Here is a 24,449-nt window from a genome sequence, read left to right as displayed (position 1 = left end):
TGAGGTCGTCCTCAGTGCTGTGGAGGTGAGTGCCCATGATGGAGCTAGGTGAACTTGCAACCCTCTGCAGCTTTTTCCGATCCTGTGCAGTAGCCCCTCCATATTAGGCGGTGATGCAACCAGTTAGAATGATCACTATAGAGTATTTGCTTGGAGGACTTGGAGCAGAACTTGATCTATGCTGAGAGAAATACAGCAGTATCGATTTTTATTTCTTTACCATGCTCTCTTCTCACTGCTCAGGGAGGAGGAACAGGAGCCTGAAGGAACACACTCAATGCTTCAGGAACAGCTTCTTCTCTTTCGCCATTAGATTTCTGAATGGTCAATGAACCCAGAAACATTAGCTCACTATTTTTTCCCTCACTATTTTGCATAACTTATTTATTTTTTTATATACTGTATATTCTTATTATAAATTATAGTGAAGTATTGCAATGTACCACTGCTGCAAAACAAAACCTTTCCTGACATATACCCGCGATATTAAACCTGGTTCTGATTCCCTGCCACCCTGGTCCTTCCTGGTACAGTAACAAGGTAGAGCACAGATTATTTATTTACTCAGATGCAGCACAGAACAGGCCTTTCCAGCCCTTCCAGCCACACTGCCCACTAACCCTCTGATTTAACCCTAGCCTAACCATGGGACAATTTACAATGACCAATTAACCTTCCTGCAGGAACATCTTTGGACTGTGGGAGGAAACCTACGTGGACATGAGGAGAGCGTACAAACTCCTTACAGGGAGCAGTGGGGATTGAACCTGGGTTGCCTGTACTGTAGAGCGTTGTGCTAACCACTACATCACCGTGGCGACCCATTTAAGAGTCATTTGGCTGAAAAAAAGCCAGATATTTCTTAAATACACAAAACATACTATAGTAAATAACTAAAACTGATGAGATTACATAATAAATAACAAACCCAAATTAAAATACAAATTCATATTCTCTACTATTTCAGTCTCAAACATCCCTGTGGAAATGTTAAGAAACATTGAATAAAGGGAGTTAGTTCAGTCCTTTTGAAAACTGAAAGATACAGTATTTGGCAAGATATTCAGAGCACCAGTATTGAAGTCAAGAAGAAACTTGACCTTGTTCATCCCTTTCCTTCTAAAAGATTGTAATTATTTCGAAAATCAGTACCAAATTACCTGTTCTCCAGTTTCAAAATATGCCTTTGTAAATGATGGTGTGACGCAACAACCTACGACCTGGTACTGGTAACACCCAGTTCCATCGCTCAACTCAATGACAAATAGTGGTAACTATAATCTAGCTTGTTTCATGCCAATTATTCATAATTATTGCTTTGGATCAAAAAGATCAGAGGGAATAATTGCACAATGGTGGTGGTGTTGTGTGTATGAGCCGAACTGACGCAGCAGGGTTCGGGTCTGAGAGCAAGGAAAAAGCAGTTTGCCATCGCCGCAGCAGACTTGGAGATGATTCAAAGTGGCAGATCTGAGTCGAGGCAGTGAGGCCAGGCCTGAGGGCTGATGTTTGATTGACTTAAGTGCCGAGCCAGATTGAAAATATCAGGGTGTCAAGGGCCAGAGGCGAGGGACGGGCCAGTAATCAGCTTGCTTCTTGGACAGGTTTATTCATCTCTGCAGTGAACGAAGGCTGTGGCTTGCAACTAACAGGCTCCTGGACTGGCTGCAGTGATGACTGGCTTTGTGGCTGTGAATTCACTTTTGTGAACTTTAGTTCTGAATGTTATTTGCTGACTTTTGTTTGCACGATTTGTTCCTTTTTTCTGTACAGTAGGTGTTTGATAGTTTTCTTTCTTATTTATTAATTTATTTATTTCAGTACAGCGCAAAATAGGCCCCTTCTAGCCCTTCGAGCCACGTTGCCCTGAAACCCCTAATTTAACCCTAGCCTAATCACGGGACAATTTACAATGACTAATCAACCTACCAACTTCGCACTGTGGGAGGAAACTGGAGCACCTGGAGGAAACCCACACAGTCATGAGGAGAATGTACAAACTCCTTACAGACAACAGTGCGATCTGAATCTGGCTTGCTAGTACTGTAAAGCGTTGTGCTAACTGCTACGCTACGGTGCTGGGTTTCTTTTTTTTTGTGGCTGCTTATAAGGAAATGAATCTTGAGGTTGTACTGTATATAGTATACATACTTTGATAATAAATGTACCTTGAACTTGAGACTTTTTGGATTCCTAGGACCCTTACACAAAAGCTCATTTATAAATAACAATCAGTTCAACCCTCAAAACTGTTGGAAGGTGATGCTCGCTGAGGTGGGGCAGCAAAATTTAATTGGAGAACAAGTTTTTGACTGCATTCACAAGTAGAAGGATGGATAGATATGGTATTTAGATTAAGCAAAGCAAAGGAATTGATTGTGGACCTCAGGAAGGGGAAGTTGCAAGAACATGCACCGATCATTGTTGAAGGGTCAACGGTGGAAACAGTAAACAGCTTTAAGTTCCTGGCGATCAACACTGACCTAGGACTTGTCCTAGGTCCAGCACAGATGCAATCACAAAGAAGGAATGCCAGCAGCTCTACTTTGCCAGGAATTTGCAGACGTCACCAAAGAATCTCGTGAATTTCTATAGCTGTTTTGTGGGTGGCATTTTGACTGGCTGTATCATAGCCTGTTATGGAGGCATCAACACACAGAATTTCAAGAGGCTGCAGGGGGTTGTAGGTTCAGCCAGCTCGACAACACACACAGAATGCTGGAGCAACTCAGCAGGCCAGGTTACATCTATAGAAAAGAATAAACAGTTGACATTTCAGGCCAAGACTCTTCATCAGGACTGGAAAGGAAGGGGGAAGAAGCCAGAGTAAGAAACTGGGGGGAGGAACACAGCTGTCACACAGTAAAGAATATTGAAATTTTCCCTCTGCATTAATGTTGGATGAAGTTCTCACTCTACATATTCCTCATTGTGAAACCATTACTAGGGCCACTGACTGCTTGTCTTTACTTAAATCTTTCTAGTCACCTGTCATCACCATCTTTTCAAGTGGAACAAGAGATGCAGCATTAATTCTAGCCTAAGCCCGCCAAGAATTAAATACTTAATAAAGCCAGTGGGGTACCAAATAGACAGTGTACTCTCTCTATCCATAGCATCATCATCATTACTTGCCTTGTAGTATGATGTGGGCATTCACGATCTTCCATATGTTTTTAATCTAAGAAGCTTCTAATAAGCTCTTCAAAACTTTAGCCTATCCGTCCTTTGATGTAAATCATGAATGCCATGTGCTGTTGGCCATGACATTTTCTTCCATCAATATTTCCTGTCACCGTGAGCAGCTTGAACTTCGGTTTCCGCAGAACATGTCCCAGAAATGCCAGCTGCCATTTCCTGACTGATATCAGCTCTCTTCTTATTCCAGCTTTTCACAACACTTTGCCGTTTCTGCCCTTCCACAATATTTTCATCATTCTTCTCAAAAAACATATTTCTGCAGCTTCAAGTCTTCTCTCATTTACTTTTGTCCAACATTTGCTTCCATGTGGTAGTGTGGAGTGAACACAGCACTGCAACACTGAGTTTCATACCCATAGAAATTAAGTTATTCTTTAGTATCTTGCTCAAACGTGCATTTAGCAATACCAATCCTTCTAATTTCAATTCATAAATAGAGTCATACAGAAGTACAGCACAGTCCGGCCCATCTAGTCCATGCCGAAACCACTTAAACTGCCTTGTCCCATCGACCTGCACCAGGACTATGGATTTAATTCTTGGCAGGCTTAGGCTGGAATTAATGCTGCATTCTTTACGATCCTCCATACCCCCACTATCCATGTACCTATCCAAACTTTGCTTAAATGTTGAAATTGAGCGCACATGCACTACTTGCACTGGGAGTTCATTCCACACTCACAGCCCTCTGAGTGAAGAAGTTTGCTCTCATGTTCCCCTGAAACTTCCCACATTTCACCCTTTACCCATGACCTCTGGTTGTAGTCCCACCCAATCTCAGTGGAAAAACTCTGCTTGCATCCACCCTTTCTATGCTCCTCATAATTTTGTATACCTCTATCAAATCTCCTTTCAGTTTTCTACATTCTAGAAAATAAAGCCCTAACCTATTCAATCTTTCCTTATAACTCCGGTCCTCCGTACCCAGCATTGTCCTTGTAAATTTTCTCTGTACTCCTTCAACCTTGTTTACATCTTTCCTGTAGGTAGGTGACCAAAACTGCACTCAATACTCCAAATAAGGCCTCACCAAAATCTTATACAAGTTCAAGGTAACATCCCATCTCTTGTAGTCTATACATTGATTTCTGAAGACCAATGTGCCAAAAGCTTTCTTTACGACCCTATTTACCTGTGCCACCACTTTCAATGAATTATAGACCTGCATTCCCAGATCTTATTGTTCTACCACATTCCTCAGTGCTTTAACATTCACTGTGTAAGACCTACCCTGGTCGTTCCTAACAAAGTGCTAAACTGCACTTGTCAGCATTAAATTCCATCTGCTATTTTTCAGCTGACTTTTCCAGCTGATGTAAACCCCTCTTCAAGCCATGATAACCTTCCTCCCTGTCCACTACACCCAAATCTTGATGCCAGCCCCAATTAAAAACTCTGCACCCACTTCCAAACAGTCCTTTGTTGTTCCGACCACATCCAAAATTTGGTTCTTGCTTCTCTTGGCTATTTTACAGTATCGCTGATGAAACATGCTGGTGCCACATAAATACTACCTATCATTTGTGCTATTTTATTTTTGCCATCAGCAGAAGTTAAACTACCAGACAGGAGAGTGCAATACTGTGATCAGAGATTAACACCAGACTGTAATGTCCACCTTATGAGGGAATTACCATTGAATAATCAATATGATATTTGTTTTCTAAAGCAGCTCTTTACAGGACTGAAACAATGGTTCAATGGTTCCATCAGAGAATATGTACAGCATACAACCTGAAATTCACACTCTCCTCAGACATCCACGAAACAGAAAAAAACTCAAAGAATGAATGACAGAAACGTTAGAACCCCAAATCTCCCCTCCCCCTCTCACACACAAGCAGCTATATAAACTATATACTGAAAAAAATTCTAGGTCACAAAAAGGACCCTAGATTTAAAACCTAGAAATACTTGGGTTGAGCCATTCTCCAACCTTGGCAACCTACTTGCACTTGCAAACATTTCATCGCCAAGTGAGGAGACATCATCAGTGAACTGTTAAGTAACAGCGCACTGATGATGTCACCTCACATGGTGACAAAGTGTTTGCAAGTAAATTGCCAAGATTGGAGAACAGCTTAACCCAACTATCATCCACCCGAGCTACACATCTTCTGAGTTATTTCCACCTAGAAATGACATCATTTTATTGCTCACCATTTGTATGAATGCCGTGTGAAGGTTATTAGAAAAAAATTCTGTAATTCTATATGGGAGTCAGCAGTTTAAATGGTACACATGGACTAGATGGGCTGAAGGGCCTGTTTCTGCGCTGTACTTCTGTATGCCTCTAATAAAACACAAAACCGTAACACACACAAAATGCTGGAGAAACTCAGCAGAACATAGAACAGTACAGCACAGTATAGGCCCTTTGGTGCACAATATTCTGCTCACCTTTTAACCTATTCCAAGATGAATCTGATTCCTCCCTCCCACATAGCACTTTCATCCTTATTTTTGAGAAGGTGTTGGTGTTTTTTGATGTGTGTGATCTGTTAGTTTACGTGTGTGTGTGGGGGGGGGGCGGTTGGAGGTTTAGATGCTATTGTCGGCGTTCTTTTCTGTGAGTGAGTGGGTCGGGGAGTTGATGTTATCGTTGTTGTTTTTTTCTGCAGGGAGGGGGTGAAAGATTTGAATGCAATTGTTGCTGTTTTAACTGCGAGGGAGGAGTGGGGGGTGTTTTAGGGTTTGCGAGATTTATTTCTTTTTCTTACCAGGAGAGGGAGTTGATGTCTTTTCTTTCACAACTCCCATGGTCTTTCTGTATTTCATGCCTATCTGGAGAAGACGAATATCAGAGTTGTATTGTACATGTATACTTTGACAATAAAATAAGCCTTTGAACCATTGTTCCATATGCCTATCTAAGAGTTTCTTAAATCTCTCTAACGTATCTGCCTCTAACATCACCCCAGATGGTGTGTTCCACACACTTACTACAAGAATATCTCAGAAATGACAGCTTGAAATTGGCATCACAATCATTCACAAACCAACTGCGACTTTAAGGAAGCTTGTCTCAAGAACCAAGGTACCAGTAAAGACAACTGACAAAAGCAAAGTGGTGCACAGGACCACCTGTGAAGACAGCAACAAGAAACACATCAACCAGTCACAATGTAAACTATCAATAAATTTACGGGAACACAAACTGGCAGTAAGGACACATGATCCATTGTCGCTGATTTCAGTACATGAAGACCAAGAAGGGCAACACTTTAACTGAGACACCGTGAATGTTCTGGCACAGGCAAACACGAAGAAGGCATGAGAATTTTTAGAAGTGTGGTCCTCTTCTGATAACTCCATAAACAAACAAGAGAAATAGACGCCATTTACGAACCCCTAAGAGCCAAAGAAACGTGAGCTGATAGAATTCAAAGGTCACTGAAGGGGTAACCAGTCAGGACTGAGGTGAGCAAATGGAGGCCTATATAAATGCAAGCACTCCCAGAGAGAAACACCAACTACTGCGCACTGAGCATGTCACCTTGACTGGTGATGAAACGCCTGCAAGCTGACTGCCAATCTCAGTCACACTGAATATCAAAGAGCACTCTGTGTAAAAATTATATTATATCCTTATGGTATCACAGCAGTGAAAACATGGTGAAAATAAGGAACTTTATGGATCATCTACACAGGAGATTCTGCAGATGATGGAAATCCAGAGTAAGATGCACACAAAATGCTGGAGGAACTCAGCTGGTCAGGCAGCATCAATGGAGAGAAGTAAACAGTTGTTGTTTCAGGCCGAAATCCTTCATCAGGTTTCAGTCCTGTTGTGGTGATGAATAAGCATACAGGACAGAGAATGAAAATTTGGCTCAGTGGTGCCACAACAACAACCTCTCACACAGTGTCAGCAAGACCAAGGAGCTCATTATAGACTTTAGGAGAAATAAACAGAGACCCATGAGCCAGTCCTCATTGGAGGTGGACAGGGTTGGCAGGGGGATGGGAACCTGAATGACAGAGCGGAGGAAGGGGAAAACAAAAATAAATCTAAGATAGTGAGCGGTAAAGATGTCAGGAAAGACAGGCAGGTGATGGGGCAAATTTGTAGCCATTGGGATGAGTTGCAGTGCAATAAAGTTGCAGTGAAATCAAAGCGAAAAGTACCTAATACTGGTCTTAAGGTGTTATACTTAAATGCACGCAGCACAAGGAATAAGGTGGATGATCTTGTCGTACAGCTACAGATTGGCAGGTATGATATTGTGGCCAACACTGAGACCTGGTTAAAGGATGCATGTCTCTGGGAGCTGAACGTCCAAGGATACACGGTGTAACGGAAGGATAGGAAGGTAGGCAGAGGGGGACGCGTGGCTTTATTGGTAAGAAATGATATCAAATCATTAGAAAGAGGTGACATAGGATCGGAAGGTGCAGAATCTTTATGTGTTGAGCTAAGAAATTGCAGGGGTAAAAGGACCCTGATGGCAGTTATTTATAGGCCTCCAAACAGCTGCAGTGATGTGGACTACAAATTACAACAGGAAATAGAAAAGGCTTGTCAGAAGGGCAGTGTTATGATAATTGTAGGGGATTTTAACATGCGAGTGGATTGGGAAAATCAAGTCGGCACTGGATCTCATGAGAGAGAATTTGTATAATGTCTGCCAGATGGCTTTTTAGAACAGCTTGCTGTTGAGCCCGCTAGGAGATCGGCTGTACTGGGTTAGGTATTGCGTAATAAACTGGAGGTGATTAGAGAGATTGAGGTGAAGGAACCCTTAGGAGACAGTGATCATAACATGATTGAGTTCACTGTGAAATTTGAAAAAGAGAAGCCGAAATCTGATGTGTCGGTATTTCAGTGGAGTAAAGGAAATTACAGTGGCATGAGAGAGGAACTGGCCAAAGTTGACTGGAAAGGGACACTGGCAGGAAAGACAGCAGAGCAGCAGTGGCTGGAGTTTATGCGAGAAGTGAGGAAGGGGCAAGACAGGGATATTCCAAAAAAGAAGAAATTTTCGAATGGAAAAAGGATGCAACCGTGGTTGACAAGAGAAGTCAAAGCCAAAGTTAAAGCAAAGGAGAGGGCATACAAGGAAGCAAAAATTAGTGGGAAGACGGAGGATTGGGAAGTTTTTAAAAGCTTACAAAAGGAAACTAAGAAGGTCATTAAGAAGGAAAAGATTAACTATGAAAGGAAGCTGGCAAATAATATCAAAGAGGATACTAAAAGCTTTTTCAAGTATATAATGAGTAAAAGACAGGTGAGAGTAGATATAGGACCAATAGAAAATGATGCTGGAGATATTGTAATGGGAGATAAGGAGATGGCGGAGGAACTGAACGAGTATTTTGCATCAGTCTTCACTGAGGAAGACATTAGCAGTATACCGGACACTCAAGGGTGGCAGGGAAGAGAAGTGTGTGCAGTCACAATTACGACAGAGAAAGTACTCAGGAAGCTGAATAATCTAAAGGTAGATAAATCTCCTGGACCAGATGGAATGCACCCGCGTTTTCTGAAGGAAGTAGCTGTGGAGATTGCAGAGGCATTAGCGATGATCTTTCAAAAGTCGATAGATTCTGGCATGGTTCCGGAGGACTGGAAGATTGCAAATGTCACTCCGCTATTTAAGAAGGGGGCAAGGAAGCAAAAAGGAAATTATAGACCTGTTAGCTTGACATCGGTGGTTGGGAAGTTGTTGGAGTCAATTGTCAAGGATGAGGTTACAGAGTACCTGGAGGCATATGACAAGATAGGCAGAACTCAGCATAGATTCCTTAAAGGAAAATCCTGCCTGACAAACCTATTACAATTTTTTGAGGAAATTACAAGTAGGCTAGACAAGGGAGATGCAGTGGATGTTGTATATTTGGATTTTCAGAAGGCCTTTGACAAGGTGCCACACATAAGGCTACTTAACAAGATAAGAGCCCATGGAATTACGGGAAAGTTACATATGTGGATAGAGCGTTGGCTGATTGGCAGAAAACAGAGAGTGGGAATAAAGGGATCCTATTCTGGTTGCCTACCGGTTACCAGTGGTGTTCCACAGGGTCCGTGTTGGGGCCGCTTCTTTTTACATTGTACATCAACGACTTGGATTATGGAATAGATGGCTTTGTGGCTAAGTTTGCTGATGGTAATAAGATAGGTGGAGGGGCCGGTAGTGCTGAGGAAACGGAGAGTCTGCAGAGAAACTTGGATAGATTGGAAGAATGGGCAAGGAAGTGGAAATGAAATACAATGTTGGAAAGTGTATCATTATGCACTTTGGCAGAAGAAATAAATGGACAGACTATTATTTAAATGGGGAAAGAATTCAAAGTTCTGAGATGCAACGGGACTTGGGAGTCCTCGTTCAGGATACCTTTAAGGTTAACCTCCAGGTTGAGTCGGTGGTGAAGAAGGTGTATGCAATGTTGGCATTCATTTCTAGAGGAATAGAGTATAGGAGCAGGGATGTGATGTTGAGGCTCTATAAGGCGCTGGTGAGACCTCACTTGGAGTACTGTGGGCAGTTTTGGTCTCCTTTTAAGAAATCTCCTTTTAAGTCTCCTTTTAAGAAAGGATGTGCTGACGTTGGAGAGGGTACAGAGAAGATTCACTAGAATGATTCCGTGAATGAGAGGGTTAACATATGAGGAACGTTTGTCCGCTCTTGGACTGTATTCCTTGGAGTTTAGAAGAATGAGGGGAGACCTCAAGGAAACATTTTGAATGTTGAAAGGCATGGACAGAGTGGATGTGGCAAAGTTGTTTCCCATGATGGGGGAGTCTAGTACGAGAGGGCATGACTTAAGGATTGAAGAGCACCCATTCATAACAGAAATGCGAAGAAATTTTTTTAGTCAGAGGGTGGTGAATCTATGGAATTTGTTGCCACGGGCAGCAGTGGAGGCCAAGTCATTGGGTGTATTTAAGGCAGAGATTGATAGGTATCTGAGTAGCCAGGGCATCAAAGGTTATGGTGAGAAGGCAGGGGAGTGGGACTAAATGGGAGAATGGATCAGCTCATGATAAAATAGCGGAGCAGACTCAATGGGCTGAATGGCCGACTTCTGCTCCTTTGTCTTATGGTCTTATGGGTTCATAACTTTAAATTCCTGGGTGTTGCTATCTCAGAGGACTTGTCCTGGGCCCAGCAGATAAGTACCATTGCGAAAAAGCACGACAGCGCCTTCACATCCTTAAGAGACTATGGAGATTTGGCATGATATCTAAAGTTTTGTGTAGTGGAGAGTATATTAACTGGCTGCATCAAGCCTGGTATGGAAATACTAATGCCTTTGAATGGAAAATCCTACAAAAAGTAGTAAAGCCCATCATGTGTAAAGCCCTCCCTACCAATACATGGTGTTGTACAACCTTGAGATTCATCTCCTTACAGGCAGCCACAAAATAAATAAACACAAAAGAATCCATAAAAAAGACCATCAAACACCCTTTGTGAAGAGAAAGAAAAGAAACAAATCGTGCAAACAACAGAGGTAAGCAAATAGCACCACCAGGTTCAAGAACAGTTACTACCCCTCAACCATCAGGTTCTTGAATAGAATGGGATAATTATACTCACTTGTCCCATCATTGAAATGTTCCTATAACTGATTATCTCACTTTAAGGACTCTTTCTCTCATGTTCTCATTATTATTACTTATTTATATTTGTATTTGCACAGTTTGCTGTCTTCTGCACTCTGGTTGATCTTTCATTGATGCTGTTATAGTTACTATTCTTTAGATTTACTGAGTATGTCCACAGGAAATTCAATCTCAGGGTTGTATATGGTGACATACATGTACTTTGATAATAAAATCTACTTTGTACTTTGCTGCCTGACCTGTTGAGTTCCTCCAGCATTTTGTGTTTTACGGATCACTTTTCATTTAGCCTCACATGACAGGGTGCCTGCACCACTTTCAGTATCTTTTCACCTTCCTTCTTCCATTTTGTTGGTCTCACACACATGCAACACTGGCATTAAATTTCATCAGCAAACTCCTTGCCCTTCAGGAGGTGCAGGAGATGCTCCTCACCCTGAGAAGAGTATTGGATCACTGTTCACTGGGCTTCTGCAGCAGAAATTCAGCGTGTTGACTGAAGCTCCGGTCCCTCGAAGAACAAACTTTGGATCGGGGGGATGCAAGGCCATGGTTGCACCACTATTCTGCAGAGAGAAACAGCCAATAAATTATGGAAAGTTCAAAGTTATCAGAGTACATACATGTTACCATATATAACCCTGAGATTCATTTTCCTGTCAAATCTGCTAGAGTTCTTCCAGGAAGTAACAAACAGGCTGGACAAAGGAGAGGCAGTGGATGTCATTTACTTAGGTTTCCAGAAGGTGCCATACATGAGGCTGCTTAACAAGATAAAATCCTATGGAGTTCCAGGAAAGGTCCCAGCATGGATAGCAGAATGGCTGACAGGCAGGAGGCAGCGAGTGGGAATAAAAGGGGCCTTTTCAGGTCAGTTGCCAGTGACTAGAGTTGTTCCTCAGGAGTCAGTATTGGGTCTGCTATTTTTCACATTGTTTGTCAATGATTTGGATAATGGAATTTGTGGCTTTGTGGCAAAGTTTGCAGATGATACAAAGATAGGTGGAGGAGTAGGTAATGCAATTGCAGCAGAACTTAGACAAATTGGAAGAAGGGGCCAAAAAGTGGCAGATGGAATACAGCGTTGGGAAATGTATGTATGCATTTTGGCAAAAGGAACAATAGTGTGGACTGTTATCTAAATGGGGAGAAGGTTCAAACATCAGAGGTGCAGAAGGACTTAGGAGTCCTTGTGCAAGACTCCCAGAAGGTTAATTTACAAGTTGAGTCTGTGGTAAAGGCAGTAAATGCAATGTTGACATTTATTTCAAGGTGAATAGAATATAAAAGCAAGGAGATAATGCTGAGGCTTTTTAAGTCACTAGTCAGGCCGTAATTGAAGTATTGTCAACCGTTTTGGATGCAATATCTCAGAAAAGGTGTGTTGTCATTGGAGACAGTCCAGCCAAGGTGCACAAGGATGATTCCAGGAATGAAGGGGTTAACATATGAGGAGCATTTGGCAGCTTTCAGCCTGTACTCACTGGAATTTAGAAGAATGTGGGGGGGGGGATCTCAAAATGTTGGGAGGATTAGACAGGGTGGACATGGAAAGTATGTTTCCTATGCTGGGGGTATCCAGAACTAGAGGGCACAGCCTCAACATTGAGGGGCAACCTTTTAGATCAGAAGTATGGAGGATTTTTTTTTAGCAAGAGAGTAGTGAATCTGTGGAATGCTTGGCCACAGACTGCGGTGGAGGCCAAATCAGTGGGGATCTTTAAGGCAGAATTTAATTGCTTCCTGATCAGTCAGGGCATCAAAGGATATGGCGAGAAGGCAGGTGTACAGGGTTGAGTGGAATCTGGGATCAGCCACGATGGAATGGTGGAGCAGATTTGATGGGCTGAATGGCCTAATTTTGCTCCTATGTCTTATGGTCTTATGAGATGAAGAGTCCTTGAAATTGAGTGCATAAGTTGTGGGAACATTTCAGTGATGGGGCAAGTGAAGCTGAGTGAAGTTATTCCCTTCTGGTTCAAGAACATGATGGTGGAGGGGTTATAATTGTTCCTGAACCTGGTAGCGTGAGTCCTGAGGCTCCTGTACCTCCTTCCTGATGGCAGCAGGAAGAAGGTGGTGGGGGTCCCCGATTATGGGTGCTAATTCCCTGCCACAGCATTTCATGTTGATGTGCCCAATGGCGAGGAAGGCTTTACCCATAATAGAGTGGGTCATATCTACTACTTTTTATGAAGAGTTTCAAGAATATTGATCTAACGTTCTATCATTCACAATGCACTCGGGAGGTTGGTTATGACATCCAAGTGACATTCTAAATTTTGTTTGGTAAATCAGAGAAATAGCTCACGTATTCTGAGCTACATGAGGGTAGTAGAATATATTTTATATCAAGTTTATTCAGAGCAGATTCAGAAAACATAAGTGGAGGGGTCACTCAGTGGATATAGCACAAAACAGGCATTATTGGGTAATATATATCTAAAATGAATAATCTTCCTGGTAACACCATACATTAGAACAAACAAAATTTTAAGTCAAAGGTCAAAATCAAGTTTATTGTCACTTGTACAGTCCTATGCAAAAGTTTTAGGCTCATATATACAGTTAGAGTGCCAAAGACTTTTACACAATACTATATTTGTCAATGTGGAGAAGAGAGCAAGTTTGTACATCTGGTGGGAGCAAAAGATGTTGGGAATGGCGAGGGTGGAGCGCCACAGGAGGTGGGTGGTCCGGGTGCAAACACACCCAGACCTGAGACACCAGGCAAGGTCATTTTCCAAACAATTGGTTTATTGATCATTACAGAATGTCTCTCTGGTGCTTCCTGCTCCCTCCCCTCTCCCTTCCCCTTTTCCCAACCATGATTCCCCTCTCCCTGCCCCTTCCCACTCTCAGTCCACAATAGAGACCCATATCAGAATCAGGTTTATCATCACTCAATATGTCATGAACTTTTTTTTTTAGCAGCAATACATAAAGTTACTACAATACTGTGCAAAATTCTTTGGCATCCTAGCCATATTTTGTGCCTAAGACTTATGCACAGCCGCAATGAAAAACTTTCTTGCAGCATAATCAGTCACATAGCATCAGATAAGCAGCATTCACAAGAAAAATGTAATTTAAACACAAGTTGTCCACACCTTTTACAAGAAACTGTGGTGATTCCAGTTTTGCCAATTGCTTCAAGAACCAAATGGTTGAAAGGAGGTACCTGTTCTTGAAGCTGGTGGTGTGGGACTTACAGCTTCTATAACTAAACTGAGAAAAACTGACATAATCTGGATGGTGGGGATCTCTGATGATGGATGCTGCCCTCTTGAGGCAGTGCCTCTCATACATACTACCAACAGTGGACAGGACTGTGCCCATGATATCTAGGGCTGAGTCCAAGTATGGTAAATCTCATTTACCATTGGTAGAATTTCTGACTTTAACCATGTAATTTAAGAGAAATGCAATAAAAAGACAGAATTTTTGCCCACATGGAAAGAGAAAGATCATAGAGTGGTTTACTTCTCCCCTTCAAAGCTATATCTTGCATTTCTTAACAATACATTTAGTCTAACACCCATCTACTTGCACATCTACACAGAGTGGAGATAGCTCAGTCTATCAGGGGTAAAGCCCTACCCATATTTGAGCACATCTTCTACACTGAGCATCATTGCAGGAAAGCAGCATCCATCATCAGGGTCCCCCACCACCTAGGTCATGCTCTCTTCTCGCTGTTACCATCAGGAAGAAGGTACAAGAGCATCAGGACTCACACCACCAGGTCCAGGAACCATTATTATCCCTCAACTATCAGTCTCTTGTCCAGAGGGGATAACTTCACTCACCCCATCACTGAAATGTTCCCACAACCTATGGATTCACTTTCAAGAACTTTTCATCTCACATTCTCAATATTTATTTCTTATTTATTATTATTATATTCCTTTCTTTTTGTATTTGACTATTTGCCCCATCAAGTCTACACTACCACGTCGTTATGGCTAATCCAATTTCCCTCTCAGCTCCAATCTCCTGCCTTCTCCCCATATCCCTTCACGCCCTATTCAACCACCTATCAACCTCTATCTTAAATATACCTGATGACTTGGCCTCCACAGCCATCTTTGGTAACAAACTCCACAGATTTACCACTCTCTAGCTAAAGAAATTCCTCCTCATCTCCATTCTAAATGATTGCCCATCTATTCTGAGGCTGTGTCCTTTGGTCTTGGACTCTCCCACCATAGGAAACACGCTCTCCACATCCACTCTATAAAGGCCTTTCAACATTTGATAGGTTTCAATTAGGTCACCCCTCATTTTCAGAATTCCAGTGAGCACAGGCCCAGAGCCATTAAAAAGTTCTTTATTTGAGAAGTCTTTCAATTGTGGAATAATTTTTGTGAAACTCCTTTGAACCCTCTCCAATGTCAGCACATCCATTCTTAGATAAGGGGTCCCCAGTACTCCAAGTGAGGCCTCTCCAGTACTTTATAAAGTCTCAACATTACATCCTTGCATTTATATTCTAGTACTTTCAAAATAAATGCTAATATTGTATTTGCCTTCCTCACTACAGACTCAATCTACAAATTAACCTTCAGGGAATCCTGCACAAGGACTCCCAAGTCCCTTTGCACCTTGGAATTTTGGAGTTTCTCTCAATTTAGAAAATAGAGTATCATTTTATTTCTTCCACCAAAGTGCATGACCATACACTTCCTGACAGTCTTTTCCATCTGCCACTTCTTTTCCCATTCTTCTAATCTAAGTCCTTCTGTTGTCTCTCTACTTTTTCAAACGTCTCCCTTTACCTATCTTTGAATTGTCTACAAACTTTGCAACAAAGCCATTCAATTCCGTCATCCAAGACACTGATATATAATGTAAAAAGAATTGGTCCCAACACAGACCCCTATGGAACACCACTAATCATCAGCAATATATTGTGTTTTTAATGTTTTTTGTGCTACAATAAATCCAAAGTAACAATTATTTTGATCTCCTTTACACTCATGTACATTCACGTACTTAGAATGACGATGAATGATTTTGAATCTTCTTGAACACTTGCGTGACCTAAACTACACTGATTGCATGGGACGGTACCTATAACCTCTATTTACAACTTGCTCTCAGGTTTGCTCCATGTCTGTTTAGCAGCACTTACTTTCCGTGCAGCTATTCTGTTGAAAACATCGAAGATCAAAAAGAATCAAAATATATTTATTATCTAAGTACATAAGCAGTATACAACTCTGAGATTTGCCTTTCCACAGACTGCCACCAAACAAAGAAACACCATGGAAACCATTCAAAAAACATCAAACACCCCACACGCAAAAAAAAAGAACAAATCGTACAAATGGCAAAAAAAGAGCAAATACCACACAGAACATAAAACACCAAACCACAGAGTCACCGAAACAGTCAATTTAGCGTTGTGTTTCGCATTGACTGCAGGCTGGAGCCAGCCCAACCTGACCAGCAGCATATCACAGTAAGAGCAACAAATAAAGTATGTATCATGTGAAAGACTTGAACATTTTTCTCTTTCCCACCAACTCAATCCCTCTTATGAATGATATCAGAATCAGAATTAGGTTTAATAATACTGGTTTATGTCATGGGATTTGTTGTTTTGCGGCAACTGTAAAATAGTATACGTAATAAAAATTGTTAATAGATATAGAATTATAAATATGAAACAGTTAAATTAAGTAGTGCAAAGAAGTGGTGAGGTAATGTTCATGGCTTCAATGTCCATTCAGGGATTGGATAGCAGAGGGGAAGAAGCTGTTCCTGAATCGCTGAGTGTGTGCCTTCAGTCTCCTGTACCTCCTTCCTGATGGTAACAGTGAGAAGAGGGCATGTCCTGGGTGATGTGGGTCCTTAATGATTGATGCTGCCTTAATAATGCATCACTCGGATACTACTAGGCTGGTGCCCATGATGCAGCTGACTGAGTTCACAACTTTCTGCAGCTTCTTTTGATCCTGTGCAGTAGCTCCCCCCCCCACCCCCACCCCCATACCAGATGGAGATGCAGCCAGCTCAAATGCTCTCCATGGTACATTTGTAGAAATTTGCAAGTGATACCAAATCTCCTCAAACTCCCAAGGAACTATAGCTACTGGTGTGCTTTCGTTTGTAACTGCATTGATATCTTGGGCCCAGGATAGATGTTGACACCCAGTCTAAGAATAATGAAGGCAAGAATTTTCTCCTTCAAACAGCAAGTCTCATGATTTATTTTTGATGCTACGTGCAAACTGGCCTCGGTGAGTAATGTCCGCAAACATCTAGAGGAAAAAAAGGACCTGGATATCCTGTCGCGATTAGAAAACTGCTTGGTGAAAAAACCCCGGCTTAATTGTGCATTGCTAATCTGTCAACCACTCAGATTTGTCCGCCCAGCCTCCCTAATTAAAACCACTGCAGGGTAATGCTTCCTAAGTAAACGTTGAAGGATTAAGAAGTTCTCACAGCCATGTTCTCTTAACTGTTAGGAAGTATGTTTTGTGCTAGCTCATTTCTCCTTTGAACATATGTTTGACAAAAAGGCTTTCACTTATCACTCCTTTGTCAAACATATGGAATGTTATTTTAATAGCAATTAATTTCAGAATAATGTCACAGCTGAAGGTCTACATACATAAAAAATGTCACAGGCTACACCATTAGCAGTGAGACATTTTTAGTATCGGAAACGGGTGCAGAGATGAAAAATTATATACCAGACTGTTCAATATTCAAATATTTTAACACTTAAGACTGCATTTATTTATTTATTCTAACTGGCTGCATCACCGTATGGGGAGGGGTGGGCAGGAGCATTGCACAGGATCGAAATAAGCTGCAGAGTTGTAAACCTAATCAGCTCCATCATGGGCACTAGCCTCCATAGCATCCTGAGCATCTTCAAGGAGCGATGTCTCAAAAAGGCAGCGTCCATAATTAAGGACCGCCATCACCCAGGACATGCCTTGTTTTCATTGCTACCATCAAGGAGGAGGTACAGGGGCATGAAGACACTCACTCAATGATTCAGGAACAGCTTCTTCCCTCTACCATCCGGTTTCTGAATGGACATTCAACCCATCAACACTACCTCACTACTTTTTTAATTTCCTATTTTTTGCACTACTAATTTAACATTTTATATACACACACACACACACACACACACATACTATATATACTTATTGTAATTCAGTATTTTTCCCTACATTCATTATGCATTGCATTGTACTGCTGCCACAAAGTTAACAAATTTCACAACATATGCTAGTAATATTAAACCCGATTCTGATTCCTGATTCAGATTGAGATATAGGATGAGGTTTTTCATTCTAAAATGAAGGAGATGTCCTCCTTTTTCAAAGAAAGGGGCTTCCCTTCCTCTACCATCAATGCTGCCCTCAACCACATCTCTTCCATTTCACATATGTTTGTTCTCATCCCATCCTCCTGCTACCCTACCAGGGATAGGGTTCCTCTTGTCCACACCTACTACCCCACTAACCTCCACGTGCAGCACATAATTCTCCGAAACCTCCGCCATCTCCAACAAGATCCCACCACCAAGCACATCTTTCCCTCTCCCCCCCCCCCACTTTCTGCTTTCCACAGGGATCACTCCCTTCACTCCCTAAGCAAATCCCTTGTCCATTCATCCCTCCCCACTGATCTCCCTCCTGGCACTTATTCTTGCAAGTGGAACACCTGCTCCTACACCTCCTCCCTCACTACAAACAGCCCCAAACAGTCCTTCTAGATGAGGCAACACTTCACCTGTGAGTCTGTTTGAGTCATATACTGTGTTCGGTGCTCCCGAGGTGGCCTCCTGTATATCAGTGAGTCCTGACATCAATTGGGGGACCGTTTTGCCGAGCACCTACGCTCCGTCTGCCAGAAAAAGCACGATCTCCCAGCGGGCACTTCCCATTCCCATTCCGATATGTCAATCCATTGCCTCCTCTACTGTCGTGATGAGGCCACACTCAGGTTGGAGGAACAACACCTTATACTCCGTCTGGATAGCCTCCAACCTGATGGCATGGACATCGATTTCTTGAACTTCCAGTAATGCCCCCCCACCTCCTTCACCATTCCCCATCTCCTTTTCCGTCTCTCAGCTAATCTCCTTGCCTGCCATCGCCTCCCTCTGGTGCTCCTCCCCTCCTTTCTTTCTTCCATGGCCTTCTGTTCTCTCCTACTGGACCCCTCCTTCTCCAGTCCAGTATCTCTTTTCACCAATCAACTTCCCAGCTCTTTACTTCATCCTTCCAGTATTTTGTGTGTGTTGTCTGGACTTCCAGCACCTGCAGATTTTCTCCTCTTTGTGATTGGAGACACTGTTTGGACTAGACCCTTCCAGCCTCACCACTCAGCAATTCCCCAATTTAACCCTAGCCTTATCACGGTATAATTTATAATGACCAATTAAACCCGCCAACTGGTACGTCTTTGGAACGTGGGAGGAAATGGGAGCACCCGGAGCAAAGCCAGACGGTCATGGAGAGAACATATAAACGTTTTACAGGCAGCAGTGGGTCACCAGTACTACAAAGCATTGTGCTAATCAGTACACTACTGAGCCGCCCAGATTAGAATGGAGATGAGGAACTAGAGGACACAGCCTCAGAATAGAGGGACGTTCATTTAGAATGGGGCTGAGGAAGAACTTCTTTAGCCGGAGAGTGGCAAATCTGTGGAATTCATTGCCACAGATGGCAGTGGGTTTATTTAAGGCAGGGGTTGATAGATTTTCGATCAGCTGGGATACAAAGGGATATGGGGAGAAGGCAGGAGATTGGGGCAGAGGGGGAAATGCACCAGCGATGATGAAATGGCGGAGCAGACCCGACAGGCCAAATAGCCTAATTCTGCTCTTGCATCTTATGGCCTGAGATACAGCGTCTTAGAAATTAGTAAACAGGAAAAGACAACATCCACTTTGTGCGATCTGTGCGTGACAAAGAGTGCTGAAATCAATTAGTGGTTCACAGTGCCCATTCCACTCTTTTCTTTCAATGAGACAGCAGAAAAGCAAAGGCAGTATTTTAACAAAACTGTACAATCACTAAATACTTCTTATCAGCATTAAGCAACAGGCAGCTTTGAACTCATTTAGAAATAAATTGAGAAAAGATTCTTATTCATTGCTTTACCAAAGCTGAAATTGGATCACTTCTGTAATTCCAACTAAAAGACAGTGATAATTTAATGGGGGGGGGAGGGTATAATTAATTTAGTTAAAATGAATCAAAGAGATATTCTTTTTCAATATTCTCTTCCCAATCCCATATATCGTGGATCCTATCCTTCTTTGAAGAAGTAACCATGAGTCAGCCTTGTAGTCGGCAGAAGCAGATAACACAGGAACTGTAATCTGACTCTAAGCCTTGGATAAAGAAAGTTTGTTTCCTTGTGACCGTATGATGGCCTGTCCATCAACACATTCTCACTAATTAGGCCTAATTATCAAGCAAAAGCCTGCTTCCCCTTCATGTTATTAAATCAGAAATAATCGCGAGCCGGGGCTTCTGTCAGCACCTGAGGGACCGGAGACCCTAATTCAATTGAAACCACTATCAGGCCCAGCCTTTGGAAGGGCTTGCTTGGCAATTCCTTCTGGCTTCAAAAGATCCGGGTCCCATTGCAGTGCGCCAACGATGCATTTTCGGGAGTGGATGCGTCTGTATGACTGACAGTGGCACCCTTGACCCCGGCATTATTTCACAAATTACCGCTCCAGAAAGATACCGATTAGCTTTTGTGTGCTAAGATTGGATGAATGGTGTACTAAACTTTTAAAATGGATTCATAACAGAACATGGCGTACAGACGGAGTAAAGAGAACAGGATCAGTGTCAGTAGAATGGACTCTATAGAAGTTCAATATTTTTGTCAAAGACAGAATAGATTGATTAGTCATGATTGTGTTACCCATGAGCACTTACCGTATAGAGGATTCTGTAGGATTCAGATAAAGTTTCAAAAACATGGATTCTATTTGAAACTTGAGGATATTTTCAAAGTTAACTTGTACAAGTCTTGCCAATTCTATTTCCAACTTTTGGCATGAGATTCTGTCATTCCAGATACTACAGTATGTCACATTTAGTTGGCATTCAGGATGTTTCTTGCTAAGTTCAGAGAAAGCTACTTTATTGTTTTGTGGTTCATTATATGACAGTGACCCAGTAATAAACAAGTGAGCCATATCTGAAAAGTTACAGAGGATTGAAAAAGAGAAGCTGAAATTAACTTCCAATTAACATCACCTCTAAGGGTCTAACCTTGTCCCAATGTATTGGTGCACCTACAGCAAGATACCAGGAGTTTGAGGAGATTTGCTTTGTCACCTAGAACACACAAAACTTTCTACAGATGTACCATGCAGAGCATTCTGACTGGCTGCATCATCGTCTGGTATGGGGGCAGGTTGCTACTGTACAGGATCAAAGTAACCTGATGGGAATTATAAAATTGATCAGCTCCATCAAGGGCACTAGCATCCATAGCATCCAGGACATCTTCAAGGAGTGGTGCCTCAGAAAAGCAGCGGCCATCATCAAGGATGCCCACCACCCAGGACATGCCCTCTTCTCATCGTTACCATCAGGAAGGAGGTACAGAAGCCTGAAAGCACACACTCAACAATTCAGGAACAGTTTCTTCCCCTCTGTCATCTGATTTCTGAATGGACATGAACCCATGAACACTAACGCACAGTTTTTTAAATTTCAGTTTTTGCACAACTTAACATAGTTTAACTATTTAATATATATGCTTACTGAATTCAGTTTTTTCTACATTTATCATGTATTGCATTGTACTGCTGCCACAAAGTTAACATATTTCACAACATATGCCAGTAATATTAAACCTGATTCTGACTCTGAGATTGGATTATTTTCCAGTAGTTAATTATTTAACATTACCCCAGATGAAACTTGCAATGAATAACACGAAGCCATTAATCCTTCACCATGTACACTGTGACCACAAGCCGTAAACCACCGCCAGCGATGAACCTTCAACAAAACAGGTCAATAGCACACAGCTAAAAACGCGAGTTTGGAATTTCACCTGGTCAGTAAGGCCTGAAAACATTCTCTTTCCGCTTATGCAAGATAAATAGAAAAAGAGTAAAACTGGGTACCCGATGGATAAAACTTTTCAAAGAAACACATGATTTAAAGTTTTGACATATTCAAGTACTATTTTTTTTATTTTACTTTATTGAGATACCGTGCAGAATAGTCCCTTCCGGCTCTTCGAGCCACACCTACAATTTTAACCCTAGCCTAATCATGGGACAATTTACAATTCCAAAGATAGAAAGAATACAGAGAGAATTTACAAGGATGTCGCTGGGACTGGAGCACCTGAGTTGTAAGGAAAGAGTGAATAGGTTAGGACTTTATTCCTTGGAACGTAGAAGATTGAAAGGAGATATACAAAATTATGAGGGGTATAGACAGGGTAAATGCAAGCAGGCTTTTTCCACTGAGATTGGGTGGGGCCACAACTAGAGGTCATGGGTTTAGGGTGACAGGTAAAAAGTTTAAGGGGAACATGAAGGAAAACTACTTCACTCAGAGGATTGTGAGTGTGAAACGAACTACCAGTGCAAGTGGTGGATAGGCACATAAATGGGAGGGTTATGGAGGGCTATGGTCCCAGTGCAGGTCGATGGGAGAAGGCATTTTAAATGATTTAGTACAGACTAGATGGGCCAAAAGGTCTGCTTCTGTGCTGTACTTCTCTATGAATCCATGACCAATTAACCTAACAACCAGTACATCTTTGGACTGTGGGAGGAAATCCACACGGTCATGGAGCAGAACGTACAGACTCCTTATAGGCAGTGTCAGGAATTGAACTTCTGACAAGAAACGACAAAAGAACACATCTGAGGCCATAACTCTTCTTAATCGTAAAACTTTCAAGAGAGATGAAACGGAAATGGGAGACAGCAATGTTTATTATGTATTGCACTTTACTGCTGCCACAAAATCAACTAATTTCATACAAACGTTCAGTGATATTAAACATGATTCAGACAGTGCAGCTGGCTACAGGTTCTGCCAAATATTGTGGTCAATCTATGTTGGCACTGGACTCTGTGGCGACACTGTGGGCTGCCCACAGCACATGCTCTGGTTGCTAATGCAACTGATGTTTTTCACTGTCTGTTTCGATGAATCTGATTCCCGTATATTCCTAGATGTATCATCCAGAGCTTTCTAACTGGCTGCATCACTCTCTAGCATGGGGGGGGGGGGGGAGATAGAGACCGAGGTGGGGGGAGATAGAGATCGAGGGGGGGGAGGGGAGATAGAGACGGGGGGGGGGGGGGTGGAGATAGAGAGTGGTGGATGCCCGGAATGCACTGCCTGGTATGGTGGTAGAGGTAGATACATTAAGAGATTTTTGGCTAATATACAGATGTAAGGAAGATGGAGAGATATGGGCATTGTGTAGGTGGGGGGCCTCATGGCCTGTCCTGTGCTGTACTGTTCTATGTTCTAATAGTAGCCAGGTACTTAATCCACTTGAAGAATATACACCTTTAACACCGTCAGGCAGATTAGAATATTATTTTTAAGTGGACTGAAACGTATGTTGGGCTCTCAATGACCAGAATGGATTGAACCGAAAAAAGTAGACAGAGCATTGGGCATGGTTTTACTGGACATTTTAAAGACAGCTGGGTGGTGGGGTGGAGATACGTGTCTATCAAAGGATGTGTAAGGAGCTCCTTCCCTCCACTAGCCTGCAGGTCACCCTTGTCAAGGTGTAGAACCTGCTTGGCCCCCCTCCCACCCCAATTCGGGTCACGTGAAGCCATGGGAGCAGGTGGAGGATGGTCGCATGAGCAGCTGCTGCAGATCACAAGTCCTGGGTGTGCAACCACAGACCGGGCAGATAAACTTTCTAGAGTATCGATAATGGCCGAGGACACCCGTTTTGTAAAGACACTGCCCAGAAGAAGGCAATGGAAAACCACTTGTGTAGAAAACAATCATGGTTGTTGAAAGACCAGGATCACCATCATACAACACAGCACATAATGATGCTGATGAATAAGAAAGGATTGATAAGGCAGTTTCGAAGGAAACACGTAAATATTTTAAAAGAAAAAATGTAACAACAGGGTCAGGGAAGTAAAGCTGAGGAAACAGCTCACTCTGAAAGCACAATGAGCCAAAAATGAATTAATCTAGCTCTATAATTTCCATGGTAAAGTACAAAGACACCCAGAATGACATGATGCACGTAACATTCAGTACTGAGGTAATTTCATTGAAGGACACTCGAGGGCAAATCAGCTAAAAGTCAGATGCATGACTCTGAGCATCTATGAAGGAATTTATCATGAAAGGTGCAGAAATATGAACTTAGTTTATTTATTATTTGTTGAGATACAGCATGGACCACCAAGAGGACCAAAACCTTGTCATTGGTTCAGAGGCTTGTGTGACTAGGAGAGCTATGTAAGCTGGAATTAGGGCTTTATGCTTTGGCTCTTGGTAGGGTCACCCATGACAAACAGGTCAAAGGGTAGAGGCCAGACTAAGAGTGAAAGTCCTCCAGATTTGAGGGTTCAGCTCATGGCTAACAGCCCTGACTGGTAAAACGAAATTGTTACGGAAACAGCAATGAAGGATCCTTCTACATCTGAGTGCGATGGTATTCCTGAGTC

General features: G+C 42.3%; 1 protein-coding gene across 4 annotated transcripts in view; it reads right to left on the bottom strand.

The window, feature by feature from the left end:
• The window catches only part of gnb1l (guanine nucleotide binding protein (G protein), beta polypeptide 1-like), an 82,658-nt gene that overhangs the window by 42,909 nt on the left and 15,300 nt on the right, over positions 1-24,449 (bottom strand). For 2 of the 4 annotated variants that reach the window (XM_063073223.1, XM_063073225.1), the window contains one exon: positions 11,204-11,334. The exons of 1 other annotated variant lie outside the window; for it this stretch is intronic. In XM_063073223.1, the coding sequence (XP_062929293.1) occupies positions 11,204-11,319 (116 nt within the window). In that variant the 5' untranslated portion in view covers positions 11,320-11,334. Of the gene's footprint in view, positions 1-11,203; positions 11,335-21,681; positions 21,780-24,449 lie in introns of those variants that run through there. One more of the 4 variants, XM_063073222.1, reaches the window with a different exon arrangement.

The sequence above is a fragment of the Mobula hypostoma genome, chromosome 21 (genome assembly GCF_963921235.1).
Source record: "Mobula hypostoma chromosome 21, sMobHyp1.1, whole genome shotgun sequence".
In the NCBI taxonomy this organism is placed as follows: Eukaryota; Metazoa; Chordata; class Chondrichthyes; order Myliobatiformes; family Myliobatidae; genus Mobula; species Mobula hypostoma.
This window is presented reverse-complemented; position numbering and strand designations above follow the sequence as displayed.